Source organism: Sporobolomyces salmoneus, assembly GCF_050403485.1.
Source record: "Sporobolomyces salmoneus JCM6883 DNA, S_salmoneus_JCM6883_v1_ctg1, whole genome shotgun sequence".
NCBI lineage: Eukaryota > Fungi > Basidiomycota > Microbotryomycetes > Sporidiobolales > Sporidiobolaceae > Sporobolomyces > Sporobolomyces salmoneus.
Window position 1 is genome coordinate 338,023 of NW_027481162.1, and position 24,033 is coordinate 362,055.

The following is a 24,033-nucleotide window of genomic DNA, read 5'->3' on the forward strand; positions in this document are numbered from 1 at the left end:
GTTCAAAAGTCGTGTCGATTCAACCCTTTCGCGCGTCGATCAATTGTATGCGGTCGATCGCGGAAACTGAGAGGCAGATCGAATGTCCTTCCTCTCTTCGTTTGGAGCGAGGAAGTGGACGATTCGTAGCGCGAAGGGAAGACACAGGGTCGTTTGGTCGCAGACGAACTTCGTTCTCTCGGCTGAGGAATGTGGAAGCTCAACTTACGCAACGTCCGATCAGATTCGAATACAAACCCTTTGACGACGAATTGCAAGTGCTACAGTAAGTTTTCGATCATCCCCGCTCAACAAGCTTTGCGCGCAAGTGTCCACTGTGCTCTGGCCGTTTCTCGCAACCTCGACACTCGCTCGACTGAAACACATCCTGAACAGCTTCTCTCATGCCAGCTCTCCCGTTGACCTGGCGAACTGCGCAAGGGAAGGGTAGCCGAGGTGAAAAGGCGAGAGTCCTTTGCCCCGATCGCATTCCCAGGCTTACGACCTAACGTCGTTCGGTCGACTCGAGTCACACGTGCGAGGGTAGCTGAAGGCTCTGGGAACCGCGCGACAGGTATCAGAAGACGAGACGAACTCCAAAAGTTCGAAAAGAAACAGAAAAAACCGGTCCAAGCTTTGCGAAGGTGTCAGACTGCCTCACTCTCGCTGCTATCCCTATCTAGTCGCGAGAGACGGTACACAGATGTGTGTCAATGGATCGGCGACGGTTAGCGAAAGCTGGGAACGCTTTCAACCGGTGAGCGAAAGTATTGGAGGCGGCGACACTGAGACAGAATCTTAACCGATGCTGACTGGCTCGATGAGAGCGCGGTATCACCTTCGACGAAGATTGCAACGAAAAGGCTGCAAGAGACAAAAATCAGTTTGGTCTTCGCAAAATGAGTCAAGCGAACGAGGTTGATTCCAGTCATTTTATCGCAACAAAACGAAGTGTCACGCAGCACAGTTAGTCTCATTCTCGAGAGGCTGAAAGCAGCTAGAATAGCTAGATAGACCGATGCGCTGTCGCAGCTTGAAGCGAGCGACGCAAATTCGCGAGCGAGACCTTTCAAATTTGCTGGTATGTGACACGGAGCCGCCGCCTCATAACTCGACAGCACGCTAATAGGACTGCGCCGCTGATGTCTCAAACAAATCAGGTCTCAGCAGGTCTCGACGGGAGAGCGGGACAAGACTTCAACGTCAATTCTTAGCCGGAAACGACAACGAAAGTCCTGTTACGACGATAATACCACTAGTGTTCCCCAGCCTTCCCCTCCGGAGTCCTCGCTTTCCATCCCTCGTTCCCACCCTTCCTTTCGACCTCTTCCAACAGCCGCTCGACTTCTTCCCTCACACTCTTCTCTCCCTCCTCTCTATTTCCTTCTCCCGTTAACTCCCACAATCGCTTTCTACCTACTAGGCCAAAGTTCTTTGTACTCGGGATCCTTAGCGCTTCTCTTTCCGGTAAGAAACCGCAAAGTAAGGAAAGGTGAGCTAAGAAAAGCTGATATGAATTGTATCGAGAGGATTCGTTAAGGTAAGAAGGAGAGGGGTGATAGAAAGGGTAGAGGAGAGGGTGGGTATCGATTGGAAGAGAGTCGGGTGACCGAGGAGGAGGGGGAGGGAGTGAATCGAGGTATTGCTGAGGAATCGAGTAAGTTTTTGTTTCGAACCGACCAGTGAGTTCGTGCAGGCAACAAGGGATATTGAGCCATGCTGAACCGGGAGTCAAGGCGGCGAAGAGCGGGATCCACGGCGTCAGTTCGTCGGCGTGGTTTCCGATCAAGAACGAGTTGACTGGGAATGGAGAGGTCGAGTTGGAAAGTGACGAGCGAAGGATCGTCGGAGGAGAAAGAGAAGTAAGTCGAAGATCGGGTGTAGGGGAGTACAGGGCCCACGACTTTCGAGCACGAAGATCGAGCCCATACCCTTTGTATCCTTCCGAATTGAGGAGATACACCCTGCGATGCCCCATTCGAGCGGTCAGAACGAAGCCTAGCTAGTGATGCGAGGATGGGCTACTTACAATAACCCATTCCCACAGCCAACATCGACGAATCCCCCCTCGGGTTCCGCGCGTTCGAGTCCATCCTTTTCCGACACTTTCAAAGGATCCATCTTCTCCCACAAGCAGATCAACCACGCACAGATCGCGACGTCCTCGAAGACGTGCTTTGTAGGATCGGTCCTCTCGTGCCAGGTTTCGGCATGCGCGAGGAATCTAGGGAAAGTGATTCGAGGGGAAGGATCATCAATACTTGCGATGACTCGACTACTCGCTTCGCAAAACGAGAGTCATTACCGAGTAAGACAACGGCGAGACGATGCGGCGTTCTCGGAGGAGGAGACGGAAGTGAACGTAAACGCACGAATATTTCGATTTCAATCGCTGATAGACATCTTGAACTCTTTCTTTCGGTACCAACAAGTCATGATTCACTCTTTTCTCGTACCCCGTGCTAAATCCTTTCGATACCTTGTCGATTGATCTGAGGAGAGCGATGCTCGTTCTGAAGAGACGGTTTTGAGGATCGAGGGGGGTTCTGAGAGAGTCGTTCGGTAGCGCAACGACGTCCATACGGAGAGTCGCTGATGACGGAGAGTCGGTAACGGCAGAGAGAGCGGATGGAAGGTAACGAAAAGCGAGGGTCGAAACTTGAGGGTGGTAATAAGGCGGTTCTCTCCTTCCCGTCTCTCGTTCCAACAGGTCCAGATCGACAAGGAGTAAGACGAGAGCTTCTTCGGAATCGTCTGGAGAGTCGAGTGTCGAAGTAGAACCGTGTGAACAAGTGTAGAATAGACATTCTTGCTCCATCGAATTGTCGAATTGAGGCCTCTTCGGGAGGATCTTCCGTCGAATCCTCCTCCTTAGCACGTAGCCTTCGACGTCAAACTGTCCCTCGACTGCCCGCTCTTTCCCTTTCCCATTCCCGGCGATGAGAGGCCCGTCTTCAACGTTTTGCTCGAGGAGAATCTCCGCCCTGAGAATTGTCGAGGAGGACCGCTCGGGGAAGTGTACGAGCTCTTCGAGGGTCTTGATGAAGCATTCTAGAGGATAGGGAGAGGCGAGGATTGAATGAACCGGCGTCCAAGAGGGAGAAGATGAAAGTGAGGACGAGAGGGGCGGTAAAGGATAAGGCGCGTCCGCTGATAGAGGTAGCGGTTGTTGGATCGGTGCCATCAGCTGCGAGGGCCTTTTCAGCAGAGCTCGAGTCGCGTGAGGTGAATTGGAGAAGGGAACCGAATCTTTCTCTCTTTCTTTCTCTCCACTCACTAATCTTCCCGCGATCCGACTCGCGCCACGTCTCTACCACCCCGTTGCAGTTCTCTCGAGCGTGCAGGAGACGGGAAAAGTCATGATCTCCATCGAGCACCTACCTCCGGAGATAGTTCAACTCATCGTCGAAGGAGTCGAAGACATTACCGCATGGGAACGAACCAACAGACGTGAATATGGTACGAATCTCCCCGGAGGAGATTGGAGGCGTAGGAGACGAGAAAGAGAGAGGAGGCACCGACACGGCGAAGACTCGGAAGATGACGAAGAGGAACTAACGGCTGGGGAAGCTATGATGGCTATGTTCGGAGGTCTAATCGGGGGACTACCAGTCGGCAGAGGCGCAGGAGCAGGAGGAGGAGCTCAAGGACCTGCCAATGCTCCGAATGGAACGACCGGAAACACTCCCGCTCGACCTGCGACTCAACCGAATGGAGCTCAAGCAGCCGCCAGCACGACCTCCCGACCAGCTGCGACGACTGGAGCAGCGGGAAACGGATCGAACGCGAATACGAATGCTCGTGAATCGAGCGCGTCGGGTCCTTCTGCAACTGCAACTCGTCCTCTCGGAGCCTGTAAGTAGCTAGAATCTCCCAGACTGCGACCCTGTAGCTAGGATGACCGTGCTGACATCCGAGGCTATCTCTTGTTGTTCGTTTCAGCTCTCGGACCGCAACCTTCCACCTCGACTTCTGCCCGTCCTTCCGCTACGACCGCCCCTTCCGCTGCCTCGAACTCAAGACCTGAAGCTCGCGAACAAGCTCCATCGTCCGACTCGGATTCGGACGTGATGCCTCCGCTCGAATCGATCTTGAAACCCTCCGCCTCGACTTCGGCTTCCACTTCGACTTCGAAAGGCAAGGCCCCCGAGACCGCCCCTCAGAACGACTCTGATTCCGACTCCATGCCCGCCCTCGAAACGGTAGCGAAGCCAGCGCAACCTTCCACTCCTGCTCCCGCTCCCGCTCCCGCGAAACCTCAAGCTTCGACTTCCAAGTCAGGTTTCGGCGCTTCTTTCGCATCGAACCTTCGAGGAGCTTTCGCGTCTCAACCCAAGAAGCAGGCAGCACCCACTCAAGCACCGGCAGCAAAGAAGAACGAAGTAGGATCGAGTTCCGGTCCTATTCCAACCTCGAACTCGACCTCGTCGAAAGGAAAGGCTCCCGCTTCTTCAGCTCCCGTTAAGAAGCCAGCGGTCACTATCAAGGACGAAGACGAGGACTCGGACGACATGCCTCCTCTCGAATCCGTTCTGAAACCTTCGCCGACTGCGAACTCGAAAGGCAAATCGCCTGCTCTTCCTCCTGGTCCTTCCTCCCCCCCCTCTATCAAGAAACCTCGAACCAAGACGCCCGAAGAACGTGATTCCGGTGTAGAAAAGATATCCCCTCTTGCGAGACTTCCCGTCGTTCCCTCCTCCTCTTCCACTTCTTCGTCTCAAGCCAGGAACCCCTCAGTTACGATCAAGGACGACGATTCGGATTCGGACGACTCGATGCCTCCTCTCGAAACCATCTCGACTGCCCCCTCGAACCCTCCCTCGACTACCCTCCAAAATCCACCAACTCTTCCTATCGCAGCTCAATCCTCGACTATCAATGGGGATAGTGACAACGAAATGCCTCCTTTGGAACGAATCGATGGAGGAGGAGGAGGAGGAGATCCTAGCGACGACGAGGACGATTCAGATGACGATGATGACGACTACGACTCGGACTGGCGCGATACGGACCAAGACGAAGAAAGTTCCGAGGGCAACGAATACGATGTTTCGTCAATCGCTTCCGAAGATTGTACTTTCGCCGATGGATTACCTCTCGATCCTCTCTTACCTCTCATGTACATCTCGCGACCCTTCCTTCACGCCGCGAGGAAAACTCTTTACAAGAGGCTTCACATTCAAACGGCGTTCCAGGCTCGGCTGCTCCTCGACAGTCTCACTTCAGTCGAACACGCCGCTCGTACAGAAGATGAAGAACTTGTAACGGAATCCTCGGACGAAGGAGAAGAGGCGGGAGAACCGGACCGAGTTCGCAAAGGAGGAAAGAATGCTTTGGCAAAGATGATCAAAACTTTACGCCTCGAGGCCCAGAACGTCGCTCGAATGGGTCGAGGAGGTGGAAGGGTTTACATCGAATTGCTCGAAAGGTGCAGGAAGTTGGAACATCTCACGATCAAACCTGTCTTCACTCGATCGGCTACGTGAGTTCCTCCTCCTCTCTCGTTCGTCACGACAAAGAACGAGACCAACGTGAGACGCTGTTCCCCCTCGAATGCTAGTGAACCTCTCTTGGCCGCCCTGAACAACTTGCCGAAACTTCGTTCTCTCGACATTTCATCCTCGACTTGCCGAAAGTATCCCTTCGTCTTTACGACTCCTCGAGTTTTCCAAATCCAACAGAGCTGTCCCGAGCTCGAAGATTTGACCGTTCAGTACTTGAAAGGAGCCGACGAAGGAGATTACTACGAAGAGGACAAAATGTATGAGATTATCGATCAAGAAGAAGAATCTGGCGAACTCGAAGATGGAAAGAAGAAACAGGCAGTCAAGAGAAAAGGATTGAAAATCTTGGAGCTTTACGACTTTGACGTTTCCTCGGATGATATCTCGACTATTCTTCGTGATGTAAGTCGAGTCCTCTCCAATCTATCCCTACTGCTTCCTTCTGACTCTTCTGTCGTTGCGATCGATGACAGTCGAAGAAAACACTCACGGCTCTCAAACTCTGCAACCCTCGAGAGGCCTTCACTCGTCGCAGTTTCGCAGACGTCATGCTCAACTTCGGTCACCGTCTCACTTCTCTCGACGTCTCCCTCCCGGCTTCTTGGTGGCCACAAGCTGAATTCACTGCCGGAGACAAGAACGCTCCCGTCCCCGCGAAACCGAAAGGATACGTTCAAGGGAAACCTTCACACGATCACGTCATGAAGATCGCGAGGCACTACTACATTCTCGATGCCGTGACGCCGTACTTGCCAAACTTGAAGGTCTTGGGTTGGACCGGCCCGCAAGCCTCGAGTCGAATTTTCTCTTTGATGCCTCCTTCAGTCTCGACGTGAGTTCCCAACTCCTCGCGACTCTAAGCATTCCGTGGAAGCTGATCGATCCATTGCCTGCCCTGTTCAGCGTTTCGTACGGTCGCTGTACGTCAGTTCAACCGAAAACCGTTGCGAGGCTGCTGAACAAAGTGACCAATCGAACTATTACCGTCACCCAACCTGAGTAAGTCACCTCCTGTTAGATGCTCCTCATCGATACGAAGTGAGTGACTGACATGTTGACGGGTCGAAACAGTGGATCGAAAACTACGAAAACGGTCAAAAGCAAGTACGCGCGAGGATTGACCTGTCTCACGGTCTCGCACGACGACCTGTCCTGGTCTGAGGAAGAAATTCAGGCGATGGAAATCGCCACCGGACACCGAGACTGTTGTCTACATCTCTCGTCATCCGGAGACGGACCTGGATTGGGAGGAATGGGACTCTTCGGTGGGGGAGGAGGAGGAGGACTTGGACCGATCGGCTTCCCTATCCCACTCGGAGCTCTAGGGGGAGGAGGAGGCGGACCCTAGACGATAGACCGTACGACAGCAAAAGAAACGAGAAAAAGAAAAAACGAAAAAGGTCTGGCACCGAAAGAAAACACGGACAAAGTTGGAAGATCTGGTCGCGGCCAAGGAACAGTTTACAGTGTGAAATACTAGTTTGTAGATCCCCTCTCTCCCCCCAGTAACGAGGAGCGGCTTGCGAGAGACAGTTTGCGAAAAAGATGAGCGTTGCTCATCCGATTTGATCGCTTTCGTTTCCGATTCGAGCAGTTTTCGTACTGTGAATGCTCACTCCCGATCTGCGCTTACCCCATGCAAGATACTGATTCGGTATTGGCTCTGCTTTTCGAGGAGTTGAACGAAGATCTTTCTCTTTCCTCTCTTCCTCCACTTCATTCGACCGCTTCGACCATGAGCTTCTCTCCACTAGAGAAAGAACTCCGACGGCATGTTCGTAGCTACCAAGAATACAATTCCTCGACCTGCACCGAGCTATCTTCCACCCCATCTCCACTCGAGTTTCACCGCTTCGTCGCCGCGAACAGACCGGTTGTGATACGTCGACAGGGCTACAGAGATCGAGTAGCAGCACTGAAGAACTGGACAGATCGATATCTCGTAGAAACAATGGAAGATAGACAAGTTAATATCTCAGTCGATCCCACAGGGTCAGTCCCCGGTTCGCTTGGTCGCGCGAGTGGCTCTTGAAAGATAGCTGATCACATGTTATGCTTGCTACATTAGGAACGCGGATTCTATCGTCGATGGGTACTTCGTCGAACCGGCAAGTTCGTTTCGTCCTTCTTTCGCTCTCTCCGTCGATCTCGCTGACCACGAACTCAGGAATCGCTCGATGACAGACGTCAAGATGTCCATCTCTGCACTCCTGTCAAAGCTAAGAGAGGAAGACGTTGTGGAGGAAGAAGCGAAAGGAAAACCGGTTCATTACCTACAATCTCAGAATGGCAACCTATCATCGACGGGTGAATACGCCCCGTTGCTACCAGACGTAGGACCAGAAGGGCCTTCTTGGGCTCGCGAAGCTTTCGGTGAGCTACATCTCTCTGCTCTGTCGCTGAATCAGAAAAAGGTCCCAATCTCAATCTCGCTCTTTCTTCGCTCAGGACAATCTCCCGACGTAGCGAACGTATGGATAGGAGGTAATAAGAGCAAGACCTCGATACATAAAGATCCGTACGAGAACATCTACCTTGTCGTGAGAGGTTCGAAAGAATTTATCCTGTATCCTCCTTCGGAAGCTTATTGCATGCACGGTACGAGAATCGATTCTCTCACTCATTCACAGACTCCTGTACTGAACTCCTCCTATCGGTCCAGAACAAACCTACCCTCACGCTTCCTGGAGCTATGATCCGACATCTGCAACTCCCTTCACTCTGACCCCAACGCAACCAAGACTCTCTCTCCCCTGGATCCCCATCAACCCTCTCTTACCGCCTTCAGCAATCTCGGAATCCTATCCCCGACACTCTCTAGCCCGTCCCATGCGAGTTCGACTCGAAAAAGGCGACGTGCTCTACTTGCCCGCTTTTTGGTATCATCACGTCTCGCAAACGACCGATCACTACCGATCGGAACCCGACGAAGAGGATATGGAGCAGAAGGGAGTGAGGGCAACGATAGCCGTGAATTGGTGGTTTGATGTGAAGTTTGAAGGACCGTTTTGGACGGGATTGGAACTAAACAGGAGGCTGGTGAAGAGGTTAGATAGGGAACAGAGGAATGGTGATGACGCGGAAGAGGATTCGAGTAGCGAGAACGATGACGACGCAGAGGTTTGAAACTCAGGAACATTCACGAAAACCACACGAACAAATCGCTGCCTTCTCCTTCAGCGATCGACACCATCATCCGAGAGGATCTTGAGGTGGAACGACCAACTTACTTTCATGGTCGGCAATGTTAAAGTCTCGATGGAAGCCACCGACTCCGTGACTTGTCACTAACCGAAGAGAAAAGCGAGACAAAATCATCTTTTACAGTCAAAGAACATAAAGGCACATACAAGAAGCGAGAAGCGAGACTAGATCAGACGAGATATAGAGAGAGTGCACGACTAGTGGGAGAGGCGGAGAACAAACGGGAAGAAAAAAAGTGAGTTGTTGGGGGAAACGGCGAAAGGGGATAAAATGAGAGGCGGGAAAGAGTAAAGACTAAGAAGAGAGAAGCGGAAGAAGAACGAAGTGATGCGTTGAGTGGAAGGGAGCGAAGGGAGTTGGAAAGAGTAGGGAACAGGGTAGTGGAAGAAGAAGGAGCAGACAGTTTAGCAAACGACGCAACCTTTCGACTTTTTCTTTTCCCTCGGAGCCGGGGCCAATACAGCTCGAATGGCTTCATCGAATACGTTCTTCAACCCTTTTTGAGTCAACGCAGAACATTCCAAATACCTATCGATGAGCGTCTTCTGTCAGTTCGCGAATTATACGAGAAAGAGGGAGAAACTGAATTTACCTGACAGCCCCGATATCCCTAGCTACGGCAGCAGCTTGTTGGTAAGCGATTGGGGACATTCTACGTTCCCTCAATTTCTCGATCGTGTCGCGGTCTTCTCTTAGATCCAATTTAGTTCCGACGAGAATCATTGGGATGTTTGGTGCGTGATGACAGATTTCCGGGTACCACTGCGAGTACCAATATCTTCAAAACACTTTTCTTTGATGAGTGTGAAGGAGAGAGTACTTACCTTTGTTCGAACGTTCTCGAACGAAGGAGGCGAAACGACGGAGAAACAAATCAAGAAGACGTCGGTTTGAGGGTAACTCAGGGGTCGTAATCGATCGTAATCTTCTTGTCCTGCCGTGTCCCATAGTCCTAGGTTGATGGGTTTACCGTCGACCATCACGTTGGCCGAGTAATTATCGAAAACTGTTGGAATATATTCTCCAGGGAACGCATTCTGTGTAAGGACCAGTCGCCGAGTCAGCTTTGATCGCTCAGGCTGACACGAAGAGATCCTTACGGTGGTGTATGAGATCAAGAGACAGGTCTACGCGAGAAAGGGAGAGTGTCAGCACCCGACAAACGAAGATGAGAACACAGAGAGCGAACGTACCTTTCCAACAGCACCATCACCTACTACGACACATTTGATAGATTGCATAATAATCCCTGCGCGTCTATTCTGCTAGCGAGAGAGGGGAAGGGAGGCGAGGAAGGGAGGGAGAGGTGTTTGCTTCGTTTGTTCGTCGACTGGAAACGAAGAGGGCTGTTGACGATACGCTGACGACGCGTGTATCAGTTATCAACGGTCTATGAGATGTACGGCAGCGCGTTCAGTGATGATGGAGGAGTTGGGTGAGAAGGGGGGAGAACAACGAGATCAAGGTGCGTGACGAGGCAGAGGGGGGCGTTCAGCGTGAGACTCACGAGTATTAGGATATACCTGGAAGATAGACTAGATCGAGCGGAACGGTGAAGACGGAATGAGGCGCAAAAAGCGAGACAAACTTCAAAGTCGAGCGGATGTGGAGGAAGGCAAGTTCCAAAACTTTCTCTGCTGATTTGAGCGTGAGCTATCTTGTAGATGAAAGCGACGCAAAATCAGTGGATAGAGTTCCGGCAAGCGAGCTCGGAAAGGGTCGTTAAGCTCAGTTTTCTCTCGCAGTAGCCCGTTTCTCACGTTCTGCTGAACAACACGCTTCTAAAAGGTTGCTTTTTGATCAAAGAGAAGTGTACAAGTACTCGACGAACGTATCTACTTGCGAGCCTCCTTCATCTCTCCCATCTTCTTGAAGAACAACGCTTCCGCTTCCCGCCAAACTCGTTCGGGTCCCTTTCCGGCCTCATCCGCTTGAATCGGCTTCTCGGCACCTTGTCGTTGTTTGCGGTCTTCGAGGGCTTGAGGTAGAGTCAAGAGGGAAGGTAGGAGGTCGTTCGAGAATGCGTCGGAAGCTTCACGAGGAAGAAGAGTCGGGAGATGGTCGATTGAGACGACGGTGAGAGGAGGTCCGGCTTTGATACTGTGTGAGAGCGAAGAGTCAGTATGCGTCGACTGAGGGTGGTAAGGAGAGTAGACTGACCCTTCAACATCGACAGTGGGTTTGTCGAAAGTCGTGTTGATGTCATAAATCGGAATAGGGTTGTTCGGGTTCGTGGTATCACAACTGACATCAACGACGACCCTCAACTGACGCTTGTCTCCAATCTTCTCGATCGATTCCCGGTCGACGAAAGAGGGGATCTTCTTGGTGAGGTAGATGCAGTTGACGAAAATGTCAGATTCGAGGATCTCCTGAAAGGGTCCTCCTTTCGAAGTCTCTGCCATGTCCCATTTGGCGATGTTGGAGCTACGACCAAGGGTACGAGTGTCAGTCTCAGGCTTGAAGGAGAAGAAGAACGTGAAAAAAGCTGACTCTTCGAATCCAGCCGCTTTGAAGAAGTCTACGGCACCTCTTCCACATCGTCCAAGTGCACCAATAACCAAAGCTCTTGGTTTCCTTCCCAACTTCTCCTCAACTTGCTTCATCTCCCCCTTGACGTACTCGATCAACTCATTCTCATTCGGATAAGGTTTCAATTCCCCTAACCTCGCCGACTCCCCCTTGGATTCGACCTGTTTAACCAACGCGAGAGCACCAACTGCGGCTCCCGCGAATCCAGCGTGGTATCCGAACGCAGCGACTCGTCGACCCGATTCGTCTTGCAAGAATTCGAGGTCGTACAACATTCCGGTCGGTTGTCCTTGTTCCCATCGAGACAAGACGTCGATCCAGCCTCCTTGCTCCTTGTAGCAGTGGGCAAACATGATATGGGTGTGAGGTAAGGGAGTCGAATCGTTCGGAGGGAGTTCTTTCAAGCCGATGATGGGGTCGGAAAGAGGAGCTTGAGGCCAGGTGTTCCATTCTACTAGCTTGCAACCAACACTATCATCGAAGCGTATCAGAGTCAGTACAGGAAGAGAGGAGAGCGAGATTATGATGAGTCAAGTGATTTCGAACTCACTCTTCGTATTCCTTGTCGTCAAAGATACGGTTAGGGTCACGTTCGACCGTGATGGTGAATCCAGCATCGATGAGCTTCTTGGCCGTGACGGGAGTGAGAGCGGCACGGTGTTCGAATTCTTTCGTTTCGCATCGGAGCCAGAGCTATGAGAGGGGGGCAGAAAGTCAGCCTAGCGCTTATCGGATCGGCGACAGTGAGCGACTCACGTTGACGGGTGCCATATTTGCAGTGAAGTGGGAGAGCAAGAGTGAGAAGTTGTAAACGTTTCTCCGAGAATGATGACTCTTTTCCTCCCGGATTCTCAGCTTGTTCACTCCGATAACGCATGCCCGTAGAAGAAGATCGCCCACCTTCGCCACCTCCTACTTACCTCCAAGCTTCCAGCCCTCAGCTCGATCCGAACGCTCTCCCCACCTTGAGCGTACCTCCCTCTGTAGCACGACCACCACCGCGAACAGACGTATTCGATCATGCCTGGAGTCAGCTCAACCTACCGATGGGGATGTTCCTATTGAAGAATGTAGCAACGGGGAAGACATTGGACTTGCTAGGGCACAAAGCTCATGAAGGCGCTTCGTGAGTGTTCTTCTCCGTCGTTCAGTCACAATTGACTGAGTTTGAAAGCGACACTCAAGGTTCGGAGTACATCCTGTCAAACAACCGACCTTGAAGGGATTGTCGTTACAGCATCTGAACAATAATCAGCTCTTCTTCATCGATTGGAACGGTCATCTGCAGTCAGCTGCAGTCTCGAGAGCTATAGACATCGTCGGTGAGTATCCCTAATCCTGATTTTTCCAGTATTTCGGCTCGTGACGGAGCAGAACTGAAACTCGGTTTCGTTTTCGTTTTCACTTTCCTTCCAGATGACCAACTGTCCCTCGCCTTCCCTCATCCGATTCAGACCTATCCTTCTCTTCAATCTCATCCGCCTCCCCGCTTCTTTCTTCATCCAAAGACCTCGACTCTCGAACTCCTCTTCGATCACGATCCGGATTTTCCACCTCCTTTACATCCCTCGACGGGTCGGTCGACTTATCAAGAATACGACTATTTAATCGAAGTCGTTCCGCTACAGAGCAGAACTGGGCAGAAAGGGAAGGCATCATTAGCGTCAACAGGGAACGAGATCGTCGAAAAGGCTGGAAAGGCGGTTTTCGATTCGATTGGACTATTGAGCAATCTTTACCCGTTCTCTTCTTCCTCCTCCACGAATCCGGTCACTATCCCGACGCACGAAGACGCCAGGGCAAAGGAGGAGGAGGCCTCGACAGGTCTGGCGACGGAGAAACGGTTACCTCGAAATCGAGACGCTTCGTTACCTCCACCTCCTATCCCTTCGAAATCCCACGAAGACGAAGATTCTCCAGTATCGACCCCTCCTGTCTCTCCGCTCTCTCGAAAGCCACCTCATTCCGCGCTTCCCGAGTCGGAAACGCCTCCCTCGCAGCTCAACAATTTTTCACCCTCACAAGCTCGGGATGAGCAACGAGCCGACGAGCAGTCCGACAACGAATCGAATACCGAGGAGGAGGATTCTGACGATGAACCCACGGCGTTCAGACCCGTTCGAATCGTTAAACTGCTCAAATCTTCGAACTGGCGAGAAACTGAATTCCCCTTCAACATCTCGCCTTTGTCGAAGGACCATAAGGAGGAGGAGGAGGAGGAGGAGGATTCCGTCGGGTTGGGGCTGAAAGATGGATCGACGGCTCAAACTGAAAACGTCTGGCCAGAATCCCTCCCCTCAACTCAGCCTGACCACCGCCCTCGAGAACCTTCATTTGCGTCGACTTCTTCGACTCTCAACCAATCCCTCGCGGCACTATCTTCTGCCTCCGTAGAACAACCAGCTGCAGAGAACGAAAAAGAATCGCGCAGGAAACGGAGAGAAGAAATGAAGGAGATTCGGAAGTGGAGGAGACGACAATGGGAAGCGATCCCGGTCAGAGTCGAGCCTGTCCCCATGAGCGATGGCGGGGGAGGGTCTGGGAGCTGGAGAGTTCAGCACGAGCTGGAGGTGGATATGTATGAGTTTCGAGGCGGTGCTTCCAGCGCCGGGCACGAACTCGAGCGGGAGGAGGAGGAAGGGCTTCCCGACTCAAGAGTGCCTCCGACGATCCCGAAGAGAGGGAGTATAGGGACGGCAGTAACAGCAGGAGTTGGATCATTCTTTAATACGACGAGTCGACTTTTCTTCCCGACCTCGTCAACCGCCACTTCAGCGCTACCTCAAACGGAAGAAGACGAGACGATCGGCGATGATGACGAGCAAGATGCACAGGAAGTTGGGTCGGATGAGTTGGAGAAGATGGGAAGAGGAGGAAGGAGGAGGAATTGAGTTTGGATTCGTGGCAACGAGATGTCAGGCGTTCGAATCGATCATTCGTCTCCATCCGCCTGACTTCTCTGTCGCTGGTTTGAGGGTGGTCCGCTTGCCTCTGGCCGAATCCGCACCAACCTTCAGCTTGAATAGACCTTTTCCGTTTTCGGTTTTCACTTTTTTCGTCTTCGAGGTTGTGTTCCGTGTACTTTCCGCTTTCTTCTGTAGCTTTTCTGCTTCCTTTTGTCGTTGTCATATAGGTCGTCGCTCTTTCTTCTAGTCTTCATTGCGTTTTCGCAATTGCCAATAGAAAAGCTTCAAATTGCCCGCGCAAAATTCTCCGAGTGCGAAAGGCAAACCGCGTCTCATCTTTTCTCCACTCTCAACCAACATGCTACCCGTAAGCGCACTTGTCTGCCTACAGCCATTCCTGAACTGATAAAATCGTTCGTTCCTAGCGCCGAGCGTTCCCTCAAGTCCGTTGCCTCGCCACTGCGGCTTCATCTTCCCCAATCGCCTCAACTTCATCTCCGACCCCTCATCGACCGAGATTGGAAGCGCTCCGAGCAGAGACTCTCGAGATTGATGATTTCTTGAGTTCGGAAGGACCGTCACAGGGTTCTCAGGAGGGGAAAGGAAGAGTCATCTTTGCTAAGAACAAATCAACGTGAGTCCACTCTCTCCTCGTTCGCCGGATCACACGATGCAGAGCTGACTGCTTTTAGCATCTGTGCATGACCGGGAGAGCAGACCACGACTGCCGAAGTATTTGAAGACGGCTATTCCGACTTCGGCGAGTTACAACAAGATCAAGAACGACCTCAGAGGATTGAACCTGCATACAGTATGTGAAGAGGCTAGATGTCCGAATATCGGACAATGCTGGGGAGGAGACAAGGGAGACGCGACTGCTACGATTATGGTCAGTCATCTGCCCTTGCAGTTCTCGCTGTAAGGAGCCGAGGAGCTGACAAAAGTTCGTTTACAGCTGATGGGAGATACATGTACAAGAGGATGTCGATTCTGTGCGATCAAGACTTCGAAAGCTCCTCCACCGTTGGATCGTCACGAACCTGAAAATACAGCGGAAGCGATTTCGAGATGGGGAGTTGGTTATATCGTTATGACTAGTGTAGATCGTGATGGTGAGTGCCTTCCTCGATCAAGACTGTGGATGTGCAGTGACTGACGAGAATTGAGATCGTCTCGGTTAGATATTGCTGATGGAGGTGCTTCACATTTCGCTGAAACGATCCGCAAAACCAAATCAAAGTGAGCTGAACTCTTCTCTCCCATAACGAGTCTGTCACTGACTCGCCAACTCCTGCGCTCAGAGCTCCTCACATCCTCATCGAAGCTCTTACCGGAGATTTCCAAGGCGACGCTTCAGCAATCTCTCTCGTCGCTCAATCCGGACTCGACGTCTACGCTCACAACATGGAAACGGTCGAATCTCGTACTCCTTACGTTCGAGATCCTCGAGCGAAATACCGACAAAGTTTGGAAGTTTTGAGATTGGCGAAAGAGGCGAAACCTGGATTGATCACGAAGACTAGTATCATGTTGGGAGTTGGCGAGACGGATGAGGAGGTTTTACAGACTCTCAAAGGTGAGTTATCTCTCGTTCGACAGACGCTGATTGTCGCTCGAGCCTTAACTTTCGTTTTCCCATTAGATCTCCGAGCGAATAACGTCGACGTCGTCACATTCGGACAATACATGCGACCAACGAAACGACACATGAAGGTCTCTTCCTATGTTACACCCGAGAAATTCGACTACTGGGGAAAACAAGCAGAGGAACATGGATTCTTGTACTGGGCGAGTGGACCTCTCGTCAGGAGTTCGTTCAAGGCGAACGAGTTGTTGAAGAGTGCAGCGGGACAGAGGTTGTTGAAAGGTCTGAAGGGGAGAGACGGGGGAGTCGAGGCGATCACGAAGGAGGGAGAAAGGAAACTCATGGAAGGCGTGAGGATGTAAGAGAGCTTACTAGGGTTTCTTCGTTTTGTCTTTTCATCTATTCGTACCTGTTATACTGTTACCTCGATATTGATCCACTCGTCTGCCTGTCACTCGTCGAGGTCTGAACGACTCGGAGAGTTGCGAAACGTTTGCGCTCTTTTTCCCTCTTCCCTCAACGGTCCTCAGTTCGTTCTCCTTAGCTTTGACTCGACGTCCTGGTCTGAGCTGGCAGGATAAAGCCGAGAGAAGTCGCAAGAGCACGTTCGTTGAACGGGAGCCAATTTCAAATTTCGAAGCTTGTCTTCTGCACCCGCTTCGACGATGACTCTCTCCCCTCGAAACCACCTCGCCGGATGCACACTCTATCGAAAGGGTCAGCGAGCCCTCATAGGCGTTCACTCCTCTCTCGATTAGCTCTCGTGAGTGTACTTCTTAGATCACTCAATCATCTCGCGACTGACGCTCACGACTGTCGAACGAGTAGACGACAAAGTTCTTTGGACCTTTAGGATGGACTGCGTTCGGAGGACCATCCGCGAATATCGTGCTCATTCGCAAGATCTTCGTGACCAAACAAGAATGGATCGATGATCAGACGTTTAACGACTTGCTCGCTTTGGGCAATGCTCTGCCCGGTCCAGCGTTCTCGCAAGTGAGTGCCCTGGCTCCTCTCACGTCGCACAGCTCTGTCCTCCCGGAAGTTGAAACTTCCATCCTGTCTCGCAAGCTCATCCGCTCTTCTCTTGACAGCTCGCCTTCGCCATCTCTTGCCTCCACGATGGAACTCTCTGTGGACTATGGTCTTTCATCCTGCTCACGGCTCCCTGCGCGATCATCATGACCGGAGTCGCCTTCGCCGTTCGTAGAATCCCTTCTACTCTACCCGACATCGTTTTCGCGCTCTTCACCGGTCTCAACGCAGCTACGGTCGGTCTCGTCGCTCTAGCAGCCTATCAACTGTCCAAGAAGGTCGTCACGGACAAGACTACTCGCCTTCTCCTCTTCTTCTCGGGAGCGATCGCGAGTTGTTACGAATCGCAATGGTTGTACCCGGTCCTCATGGTCGCTGGAGGTGCCACTACCCTCGTCGTCGATCGTTTCCTCCTCCTTCGAGCGAAACGTACCCTCAAAAGGTCGACAAATTCAGATGCTGGTCCCGCCGAGAATCCTCGAGTCGAAGAAATCGAGATGCAATTACCTCGACCCGCCGCACCAGTCGCAACGAAGTCGAGCTCGAGCGGAATCGATTCGATCCAGCCTGCCGAGGTTTCGACTACGACATCGAGAAGAGGATTTCCTTCGAAAGACTCAGGATCAATCGAGCGATACCCGACTCCGCCTCTCGAAGAGCAACAACGTCGAGGAATCACCGAAGAGACTCAAGAGCCAATCGTCGAACCAGAGGAGGAAGTCTACTTCAAATTGACGATCAAACAAGGGCTCTATATGTGAGCCTTTTCCATTCCTTCTTTCCGTTGACTCCCGTTGACATAAATCGTCCGGTCACGTAGCGCCGCCGCATTCTTCGTCATCTTGATCACGATGCTCGCCGTCCGAGGAGGATTGAGCAAAACTTTCCGCGAGCTTGAATTCTTCACGAACCTACTCCTAGCCGGTACGATCATTTTCGGAGGAGGACCAGTTGTGATTCCGCTCTTACGAGGTTACGTCGTCGATCCTGGATACGTCTCGCCACGAGATTTCCTCCTCGGTTTCGCTATTCAACAAGCTTGTCCCGGTCCGGTCTTCTGTTTCACCGCTTATCTTGGAGTGCTCGTCCTGTCGAGCTCGACGGCTTCGAGTATAGGAGGAGCGATTCTCGCTGTCACTGCGATCTTCTTACCGTGAGTGAACCTTTCTTGCGTTCAATTCTCGTTTGATGCGGCTTTTGACTGAGAACGGTTTGCTGTGCACAGGGGAATCATGCTCAAACTCGCCTTCTTACCGCTATATCAACGATGGAAGACTGCAACGCTTGTACGATCGATCTTGAGAGGGTTCAACGCCGGCGCTGTAGGACTCGTGAGTTATCCCTCTTCACTTCACATCCTCGAATCAGTGGTCCTCTTCTCGAGTCCTCAAACGTTGCTCATCGATCGACTAACTTTGTCTGTTCCGTTCGATTCCAGATTTACTCTGCCGTTTACCGTCTCTTCCGCGTCGGATTCATCCAAGCCGCTCCAATCTCGACTTCCGATGGCGCAACGTTCTCTTCGTTAGACCAAGATGGATTCTGGGTCAGTATCGTAGCAGCAACGTTTATCGCGGTTGAATGGTTCAAGGTTCCGACTCCGTTTGCGATCCTCGGAGGAGCAGTCGCTGGAATGGCTTGGTATGGAGCTGTTAGAGCGTAAAGTCTCCTCTTTGTGTGTTTACGTGTTATCCGAATCTCCGAAGTTCAGCTGTAATTGCCTGCGATGAGGTGAAAAGAGAGGGGAATCGGGGAAAATGTTGAGCGATGTCTAAGCTGAACCAGCGCGTGAGAGCTTTGCGCTTCGCACGACTGGCCCCTATTTATCGTCGATAGAGTCCGGTAGCCGTGTTTCCAGCCTGAAAGAGCGACAGGCGACTCGACTTGCGAGAGAAACGCGAGCGAAACTTCTTGCCTCTTATCCCTTTACCTCATCGCACTTCGCCAATCCTTAACAAGTCAAACCGCGCTCCAGCCTTTCCGCACACTCTAGCAGAGCTCACACCCGCTTCCCCCCTCGTAAACCGTCCTTTCAACCCCCTTCATCTCCAACTCGCCTCTTCTCTCTCGGCACACGCCCCCATCTACATTGAGCACCGCACACTAGCTAAGCGAACAGCAAGTAGTCCAGAGAGACGCAACAGAGTGCGCACCCTCGACGCCAGAAGTTTAACAATCAACCTCGAATCTTCATCAATTCTAGTTCCCCTCTCACTCCCCTCACGTCCAGAGCAACATGTCTGAACGTAAAGTATTGAACAAAGTACGTATACATTCGCTTCGCTTGTCTCGCGATGCCCTAAATGCTGACACTCGACTTATGCTCCCCAGTACTTCCCGCCGGATTTCGATCCGAGCAAGATCCCTCGTAGGAAGATGCCGAAAGATAAGCAACAAGTGTAAGTCCAGACGAACCATCTGCTTCCAGAATGTGCGGGAGGGAGATTGACCTTTCGTTCTTTGCAGTATTCGTTTGATGGCTCCCTTCAGCATGAGGTGCACGTAAGTCGAGATCCCCTCCGATGTCTGAACTCAGATAGCTGACCGTCTTTTATGGCGAATGCAGGACTTGCGGCGAGTACATTTACAAGGGAAAGAAGTTCAACGCTCGAAAAGAAACGGTTCAAGGGGAAGAGTACTACGGTATCAAGGTGCGCGGATCCTTCGTCAGTATGGGTCCATATGGTCCAACTGAGGGACTTTTTCTTCGTATGCGTAGATTTTCCGATTCTACATCAAATGTACTCAATGTTCAGCCGAAATCACTTTCAAAACTGATCCAAAGTACGTTACTCTCCTCATCCCTCTTCTCGCTCTTCCAGTATTAACAAACACTCTACCTATAGGAACTCTGATTACAATGCCGAACACGGAGCTCAGCGAAATTTTGAACCCTGGAGGAAAGAAGAAGGCGAGAAAGAAATCGACAAACTCGACCTGTTGGAGGAGGAGGAAGCGCGAGCGAACAATCCCATGGAAGCACTCGAGAATAAGGCGATTGATTCTCGAAGGGAAATGGATATCCTCGACGCGTTGCAGAGTATTAAGAGTCGAAACGCTAGGTTGGATCGAGCGGCCGTAACAGGGGACGAGGAGAGGATACTAGAGAGGGTTAGCAGTGGAGTCGAGATCGGGGATCGAGAAGTCGAGCAGAAGTTGACGGAGTACGAGAAACAGAAGAAGAAGGAAGAAGAGGAGGACGAAGAGGAAGTGAGAAGAGTGTTTGGAAGGGCTTACCTAGACGGAGTACCCGATATCGAGCTAGGTGGAGTGGCTTCGAGTGACGACGGGTCCTCGGCGTCGGGACCTTCGACCCCAGGAGGTGAAGATTCAGCGTCACCGGTCGCCTCGACTTCGACTTCTGTTCCAGCTCCCGTTTCGGTCAAACGCAAACTCGACAAAGTTGAACCCACCGCTCTATCCCTCCTCTCAGACAAATCGAAGGCGATCGTCTCTTCGACCTCAACAATGGCTCCACCTGCGAAGAAGAAGAAGAATAGTGCATTGGCGGCGAAACTGGGGATCAAATTGAAGAAATAGTCGGCGAGTTTTCGTTTCAGGCTCTCGTTAGTACTACTCTCTTTGTTTTTGTTGTAACCGTTGGTTAGGCGCGATCAAGTCCTGAAAGATTCGTTCTGAGGCGGAAACTCCGGCCGGGCGAGGTTTGAGCGGGAAAATGGGATCTTTGCTCGGGCGAGGAGGCTCAGGTTCCTCTTTCTTCTTCTCTCTACTCTTGACTTCTTACTGAGCCAGGAGAGGAGCAGACAAGAAGCAGGGAAGACATTGAGGCAGGTTCTCTACTTCTACTTAAATCACTTCACGACCATATGCTAACTTCCGTCAGAGCAGTTCGGGGCCCACTCTTCTCCACTCTGCGATGCACCCTCGACTACCCGTCGAACTTCTCCGCGCCATCGTCGACAATTTCCGACTTCCTCTCTTCACAAGCCACCTTCAAACCCAGAAATTCGAGGGCAAGACCCGCTCCATCCTTTGCTCGCTCTCCCTCACTAGTCGCGTATTCAGAGAAATCGCTCAGCCTCTCCTTTACAACTTCGTTCGAATCCCACGTGGCAAAACTATCAAAACGCTCTCGCTCCTCGTCGAACATGGCAAAAAGAACAATCGCTTGTCCTCAACGCAAACGATCGTATTCGGAAGTGAGCGCGGAGAGGAGGAACCGTGCCCAGAAGAACTTGCGCTTCTCTTGGAGGTGGTTCCAGTGCTATTGAGTGCAGTCCAGCAGCTCATCAGCTCCTCGAACTTGTGGAATTTGGATAAGTTTCATGGCTCTAGTTCGTCTCTCTGTCGAGTCTGAATCTGGGCTAGTCCGTACTGACTTTCTGTCCTCCGGTGCGGAGCAGATCTCTCACGAATCTTCCTCAACGGGGTCAAGCTCGAATCGAGTTCGCTTTCTTGTCTATCGTTCCCCTCCGTCAAAGTGCTCGGTTTATACGGTTCATACAACGACGTCATCTTCCCAGACCCTCTTCCAGCCGCAATCTTCCCGTCCCTTCGCCATTTGGGGTTCGACAACGACAGGATGATGCTCAGACCCGAAGAGACGCTCACCCTGGTCGCCCTACTTCCACAGCTTGATTCGCTCACATTGAGGGTAGACATCTTCAGTCACGCCGTTCTCGAGATCCCCTCTCTTCCACTCGCGTCGATTCTTGTCGACGTTCCCGTGGGCGACGGGGTTGAGGACGTAGTCGGGCAAGTAGAGGAGGAGGAACCGTCCATCGTGAACCTTCGACTCTTGGCTTTGGACCCATTTCGCGACGGATCAATCTGCAAGCCTTCGCTCGAATTTTACGCCTCTCTACTCGAAAATCCAAACCGTTTCGCGCGCCTCGAAGCAATCTATCTCCCGTCTCTGAGCTCGTTATTGGAGGAGTATCGAACGGACGCCAAGACTCTCGCTGTGGTTGAGCACGTCGCGCTCGCTGCCCGGAAACGTAACATTCGAGTCGTAGTCGAAGAACAATCGGATTATCTCACAGGAGAATGCCAGATTTCGGAGGACTTCATGACGAGGATGACGCAGAAGAGGATCGCGAGAGACGCGGAAGGGAAAGGAGGGAAGTAGGCGAGATGGAATCAGATGGAAAGATGCGATATCCGAAAACGAGTCGAAGGAATAGTCTGACCGCGAGTCTACTTTTCTTTCTTTCTTTGTGCTTTGTCCGCTTGTAAATTGTACCGTTGTTCCTACTACGTCGAACGAAGATGCTGCCCTCAACTGACGAGTTCTTCAATCGAGCTGTTGAGCGCGAAAAGCGAAACTTGGATCTCTCCTCTTTTGTTCACCCCATCATCCCGAAACAGCATACTACGACAAGAACAGCAAATAAGACTCATCTGAGACAGCCTAGCTCACCTCGAAGCGCTTGAATTCGAACCCGACTCGTCCCCTTTCTTCATCAAACAATCGCGAATTCTCCCTCCCTTCCTCGTCCAGCAGCTCTCCGAACAGGACGATTCATAGGAGATCACTGTAGACGTATCTCCAGAAGGCTGGCGAGCGAACGAGGAGCCAATCAGCGTGCGTTCCTCCTCTCACATCAATCGCACTCGACTGCTCTCGGTCCGGGACGTTGATTACCATGAGAGCGTAGGAGCTGATCCACTATCATGTTATCAGGCCTATCTAGGGTCGGAACTCCCGCTCCGAACTCGACATGAACTCACTCTCCTCTCTTCCTCCCGAACTCCTTCGCGACATCATCGAATCGACCGTCCCTCACACGTATCATTCGACGACCTACAGACAGCAGCAATTTACCCTCCGTTCCCTCTCCCTCGTATCTCGACAATTCCGCGCAATCGCACAACCTCTCCTCCTCGAAATCGTCTGTATCCAATCTGATGATCAGCTCAAGTTCTTACTCGAAATGAGGGATACGTACGCGGAGTGCAAGGAGCTAATATTGGGACCCGACGCAAGTTCAGAAATGATTGAGGGATTTCTGACGAGATGGAAAGGTTTTTCAAGTCTTGCGATTGAGCGCCCGTCTATGGATCCGTTCGACCTAGCAGTTCTTGTCCGACATACTAGTAGGTTTACAGGGTTGTAAACTCCGAACTTTGGAGGTGGTGCTGACGTGTTTGTCCTTCGTCGCAGCGCTTGTCAACCTCCAACTCTCCGGATTCGGTTTCGATTTCACCGTTCGCAGCACATTCACTACCCTTCGATCTTTCACTTTCGACTTCCCCGCGATGTACTCTTCTGTTCCACTCCTACTGGATCCCGAGGTCTTGCCCTCACTTCAAGCTCTTGGACTCAAATCTGTGACCGACGAGGAAGAACTGCAGCGACTAGGAGAGACCAACCTCTCGCGACTCCTCCCACAGCTTGATGTCATCGCCATCCATTCGAGCCTGTACCGTCTCGGCATCCATGACCTCTTCTCCGGTTACTCTTCTCGTATCCTGGTCGATGTCTATCATTGGACTTTCGACTCGCCCGATCACACTCGATTTCTTGCGTCCGTTCAGCACATTCGTATTAAAGGGTCTACAACAGCAGCAAACCTGGCTTTACTCGCTCTCTGTCAAGAGTCCGAAAATTCGTCACTAGAGTCGATTTACCTCCCTCCCGAATGGCGCCCCTCTCGCGTCCAATCAGCAGACATCAGGACCGAGATGGAGCGAATAATCGAGGACTGCGAAAACGCTGGAATTGAGCTAGTCTTCGACTTGGAACCTAAGTCGTATCTAGGCTCTTACATCTCGAGGGAATTTTGGGACAGGCAACGAAGGAGTCGAGATAAGGAGTAACAGAGGTGACCGGTAGCGGCGGAGTAGGTACTGAGCAACATACCGGAGCGAGAAGTGAGGAAGGATCGATCGTTTTCTGCTTGTTGTCCTTTCGTTTGTCTCTCCTCCATTCCTGTTTCTCTTCCCTTGTTCTGCACAACGTTTCTGAAACATTTCATTTGTGACCTTGACCCGAAGGAAGGGCGGACTCTCACGCGCCTGGTAGTGGCCCGTCTCAAGCAACGGAAGATTCGAGACAACCTCAACACAAGTTAACGGGTTTGACGTCGAAGAGACGATTTCAAGCGATCGGCAGCACCACTCATAGTACTTACGAAGGCTGTTTGGTGTCGGCGGGAACTCCGCGCTCAGCTCAAGAGCGTTGTCGCAGGTGGAGAGCGAAGCCTCGAAGCGAGTCGCAACAGTACGTATGCTCCGGCGAAGCGTAAAGAATAGCTTCCTTTCGACATTTGAGGGATCTTGAGCTCTTCAGGGCGTCATCATCCGCACTCGCAAAACAGCCTGAGTA

At 51.8% G+C, this 24,033-nt stretch overlaps 11 protein-coding genes across 11 annotated transcripts; 8 read left to right on the forward strand and 3 right to left on the reverse strand.

The window, feature by feature from the left end:
* Positions 1–1,234: 1,234 nt before the first annotated feature.
* Positions 1,235–3,163, reverse strand: TRM44 (tRNA (uracil) methyltransferase; the record flags this gene model as incomplete). Its single annotated transcript, XM_076628254.1, has 3 exons — positions 1,235–1,943; positions 2,009–2,254; positions 2,352–3,163. 3 exons carry the CDS (start codon positions 3,161–3,163, stop codon positions 1,235–1,237), a joined length of 1,767 nt encoding a protein of 588 aa, XP_076491655.1.
* Positions 3,164–3,338: 175 nt separating this feature from the next.
* JCM6883_007424 (uncharacterized protein) lies at positions 3,339–6,831 on the forward strand (the record flags this gene model as incomplete). The annotated part of the gene is made up of 6 exons (XM_076628255.1): positions 3,339–3,834; positions 3,922–5,461; positions 5,540–5,885; positions 5,957–6,315; positions 6,387–6,482; positions 6,555–6,831. 6 exons carry the CDS (start codon positions 3,339–3,341, stop codon positions 6,829–6,831), a joined length of 3,114 nt encoding a protein of 1,037 aa, XP_076491656.1.
* A 387-nt stretch (positions 6,832–7,218) lies between these two features.
* On the forward strand, positions 7,219–8,609 carry JCM6883_007425 (cupin-like domain-containing protein; the record flags this gene model as incomplete). Its single annotated transcript, XM_076628256.1, has 5 exons — positions 7,219–7,475; positions 7,552–7,595; positions 7,668–7,856; positions 7,932–8,081; positions 8,146–8,609. The coding sequence occupies 5 exons, from the start codon at positions 7,219–7,221 to the stop codon at positions 8,607–8,609; spliced, it is 1,104 nt and encodes a 367-aa protein (XP_076491657.1).
* A 482-nt stretch (positions 8,610–9,091) lies between these two features.
* JCM6883_007426 (Ras-related protein Rac1-like) lies at positions 9,092–9,928 on the reverse strand (the record flags this gene model as incomplete). Its single annotated transcript, XM_076628257.1, has 5 exons — positions 9,092–9,215; positions 9,280–9,449; positions 9,512–9,724; positions 9,788–9,814; positions 9,881–9,928. 5 exons carry the CDS (start codon positions 9,926–9,928, stop codon positions 9,092–9,094), a joined length of 582 nt encoding a protein of 193 aa, XP_076491658.1.
* A 594-nt stretch (positions 9,929–10,522) lies between these two features.
* LYS1 (saccharopine dehydrogenase (NAD+, L-lysine-forming)) lies at positions 10,523–11,990 on the reverse strand (the record flags this gene model as incomplete). The annotated part of the gene is made up of 5 exons (XM_076628258.1): positions 10,523–10,787; positions 10,848–11,114; positions 11,181–11,690; positions 11,770–11,912; positions 11,976–11,990. The coding sequence occupies 5 exons, from the start codon at positions 11,988–11,990 to the stop codon at positions 10,523–10,525; spliced, it is 1,200 nt and encodes a 399-aa protein (XP_076491659.1).
* A 104-nt stretch (positions 11,991–12,094) lies between these two features.
* JCM6883_007428 (uncharacterized protein) lies at positions 12,095–14,110 on the forward strand (the record flags this gene model as incomplete). The annotated part of the gene is made up of 3 exons (XM_076628259.1): positions 12,095–12,345; positions 12,405–12,541; positions 12,636–14,110. 3 exons carry the CDS (start codon positions 12,095–12,097, stop codon positions 14,108–14,110), a joined length of 1,863 nt encoding a protein of 620 aa, XP_076491660.1.
* Positions 14,111–14,483: 373 nt separating this feature from the next.
* LIP5 (lipoate synthase) lies at positions 14,484–16,072 on the forward strand (the record flags this gene model as incomplete). Its single annotated transcript, XM_076628260.1, has 7 exons — positions 14,484–14,492; positions 14,551–14,759; positions 14,843–15,014; positions 15,081–15,237; positions 15,307–15,364; positions 15,427–15,701; positions 15,768–16,072. 7 exons carry the CDS (start codon positions 14,484–14,486, stop codon positions 16,070–16,072), a joined length of 1,185 nt encoding a protein of 394 aa, XP_076491661.1.
* A 335-nt stretch (positions 16,073–16,407) lies between these two features.
* On the forward strand, positions 16,408–18,408 carry JCM6883_007430 (uncharacterized protein; the record flags this gene model as incomplete). The annotated part of the gene is made up of 6 exons (XM_076628261.1): positions 16,408–16,473; positions 16,539–16,706; positions 16,805–17,502; positions 17,566–17,898; positions 17,971–18,076; positions 18,184–18,408. 6 exons carry the CDS (start codon positions 16,408–16,410, stop codon positions 18,406–18,408), a joined length of 1,596 nt encoding a protein of 531 aa, XP_076491662.1.
* Positions 18,409–18,981: 573 nt separating this feature from the next.
* On the forward strand, positions 18,982–20,285 carry JCM6883_007431 (Saf4/Yju2 family protein; the record flags this gene model as incomplete). The annotated part of the gene is made up of 6 exons (XM_076628262.1): positions 18,982–19,008; positions 19,077–19,144; positions 19,212–19,247; positions 19,312–19,396; positions 19,465–19,529; positions 19,592–20,285. 6 exons carry the CDS (start codon positions 18,982–18,984, stop codon positions 20,283–20,285), a joined length of 975 nt encoding a protein of 324 aa, XP_076491663.1.
* Positions 20,286–20,622: 337 nt separating this feature from the next.
* JCM6883_007432 (uncharacterized protein) lies at positions 20,623–21,834 on the forward strand (the record flags this gene model as incomplete). The annotated part of the gene is made up of 3 exons (XM_076628263.1): positions 20,623–20,905; positions 20,969–21,040; positions 21,110–21,834. 3 exons carry the CDS (start codon positions 20,623–20,625, stop codon positions 21,832–21,834), a joined length of 1,080 nt encoding a protein of 359 aa, XP_076491664.1.
* A 592-nt stretch (positions 21,835–22,426) lies between these two features.
* JCM6883_007433 (uncharacterized protein) lies at positions 22,427–23,525 on the forward strand (the record flags this gene model as incomplete). The annotated part of the gene is made up of 2 exons (XM_076628264.1): positions 22,427–22,802; positions 22,870–23,525. 2 exons carry the CDS (start codon positions 22,427–22,429, stop codon positions 23,523–23,525), a joined length of 1,032 nt encoding a protein of 343 aa, XP_076491665.1.
* Positions 23,526–24,033: the final 508 nt, after the last annotated feature.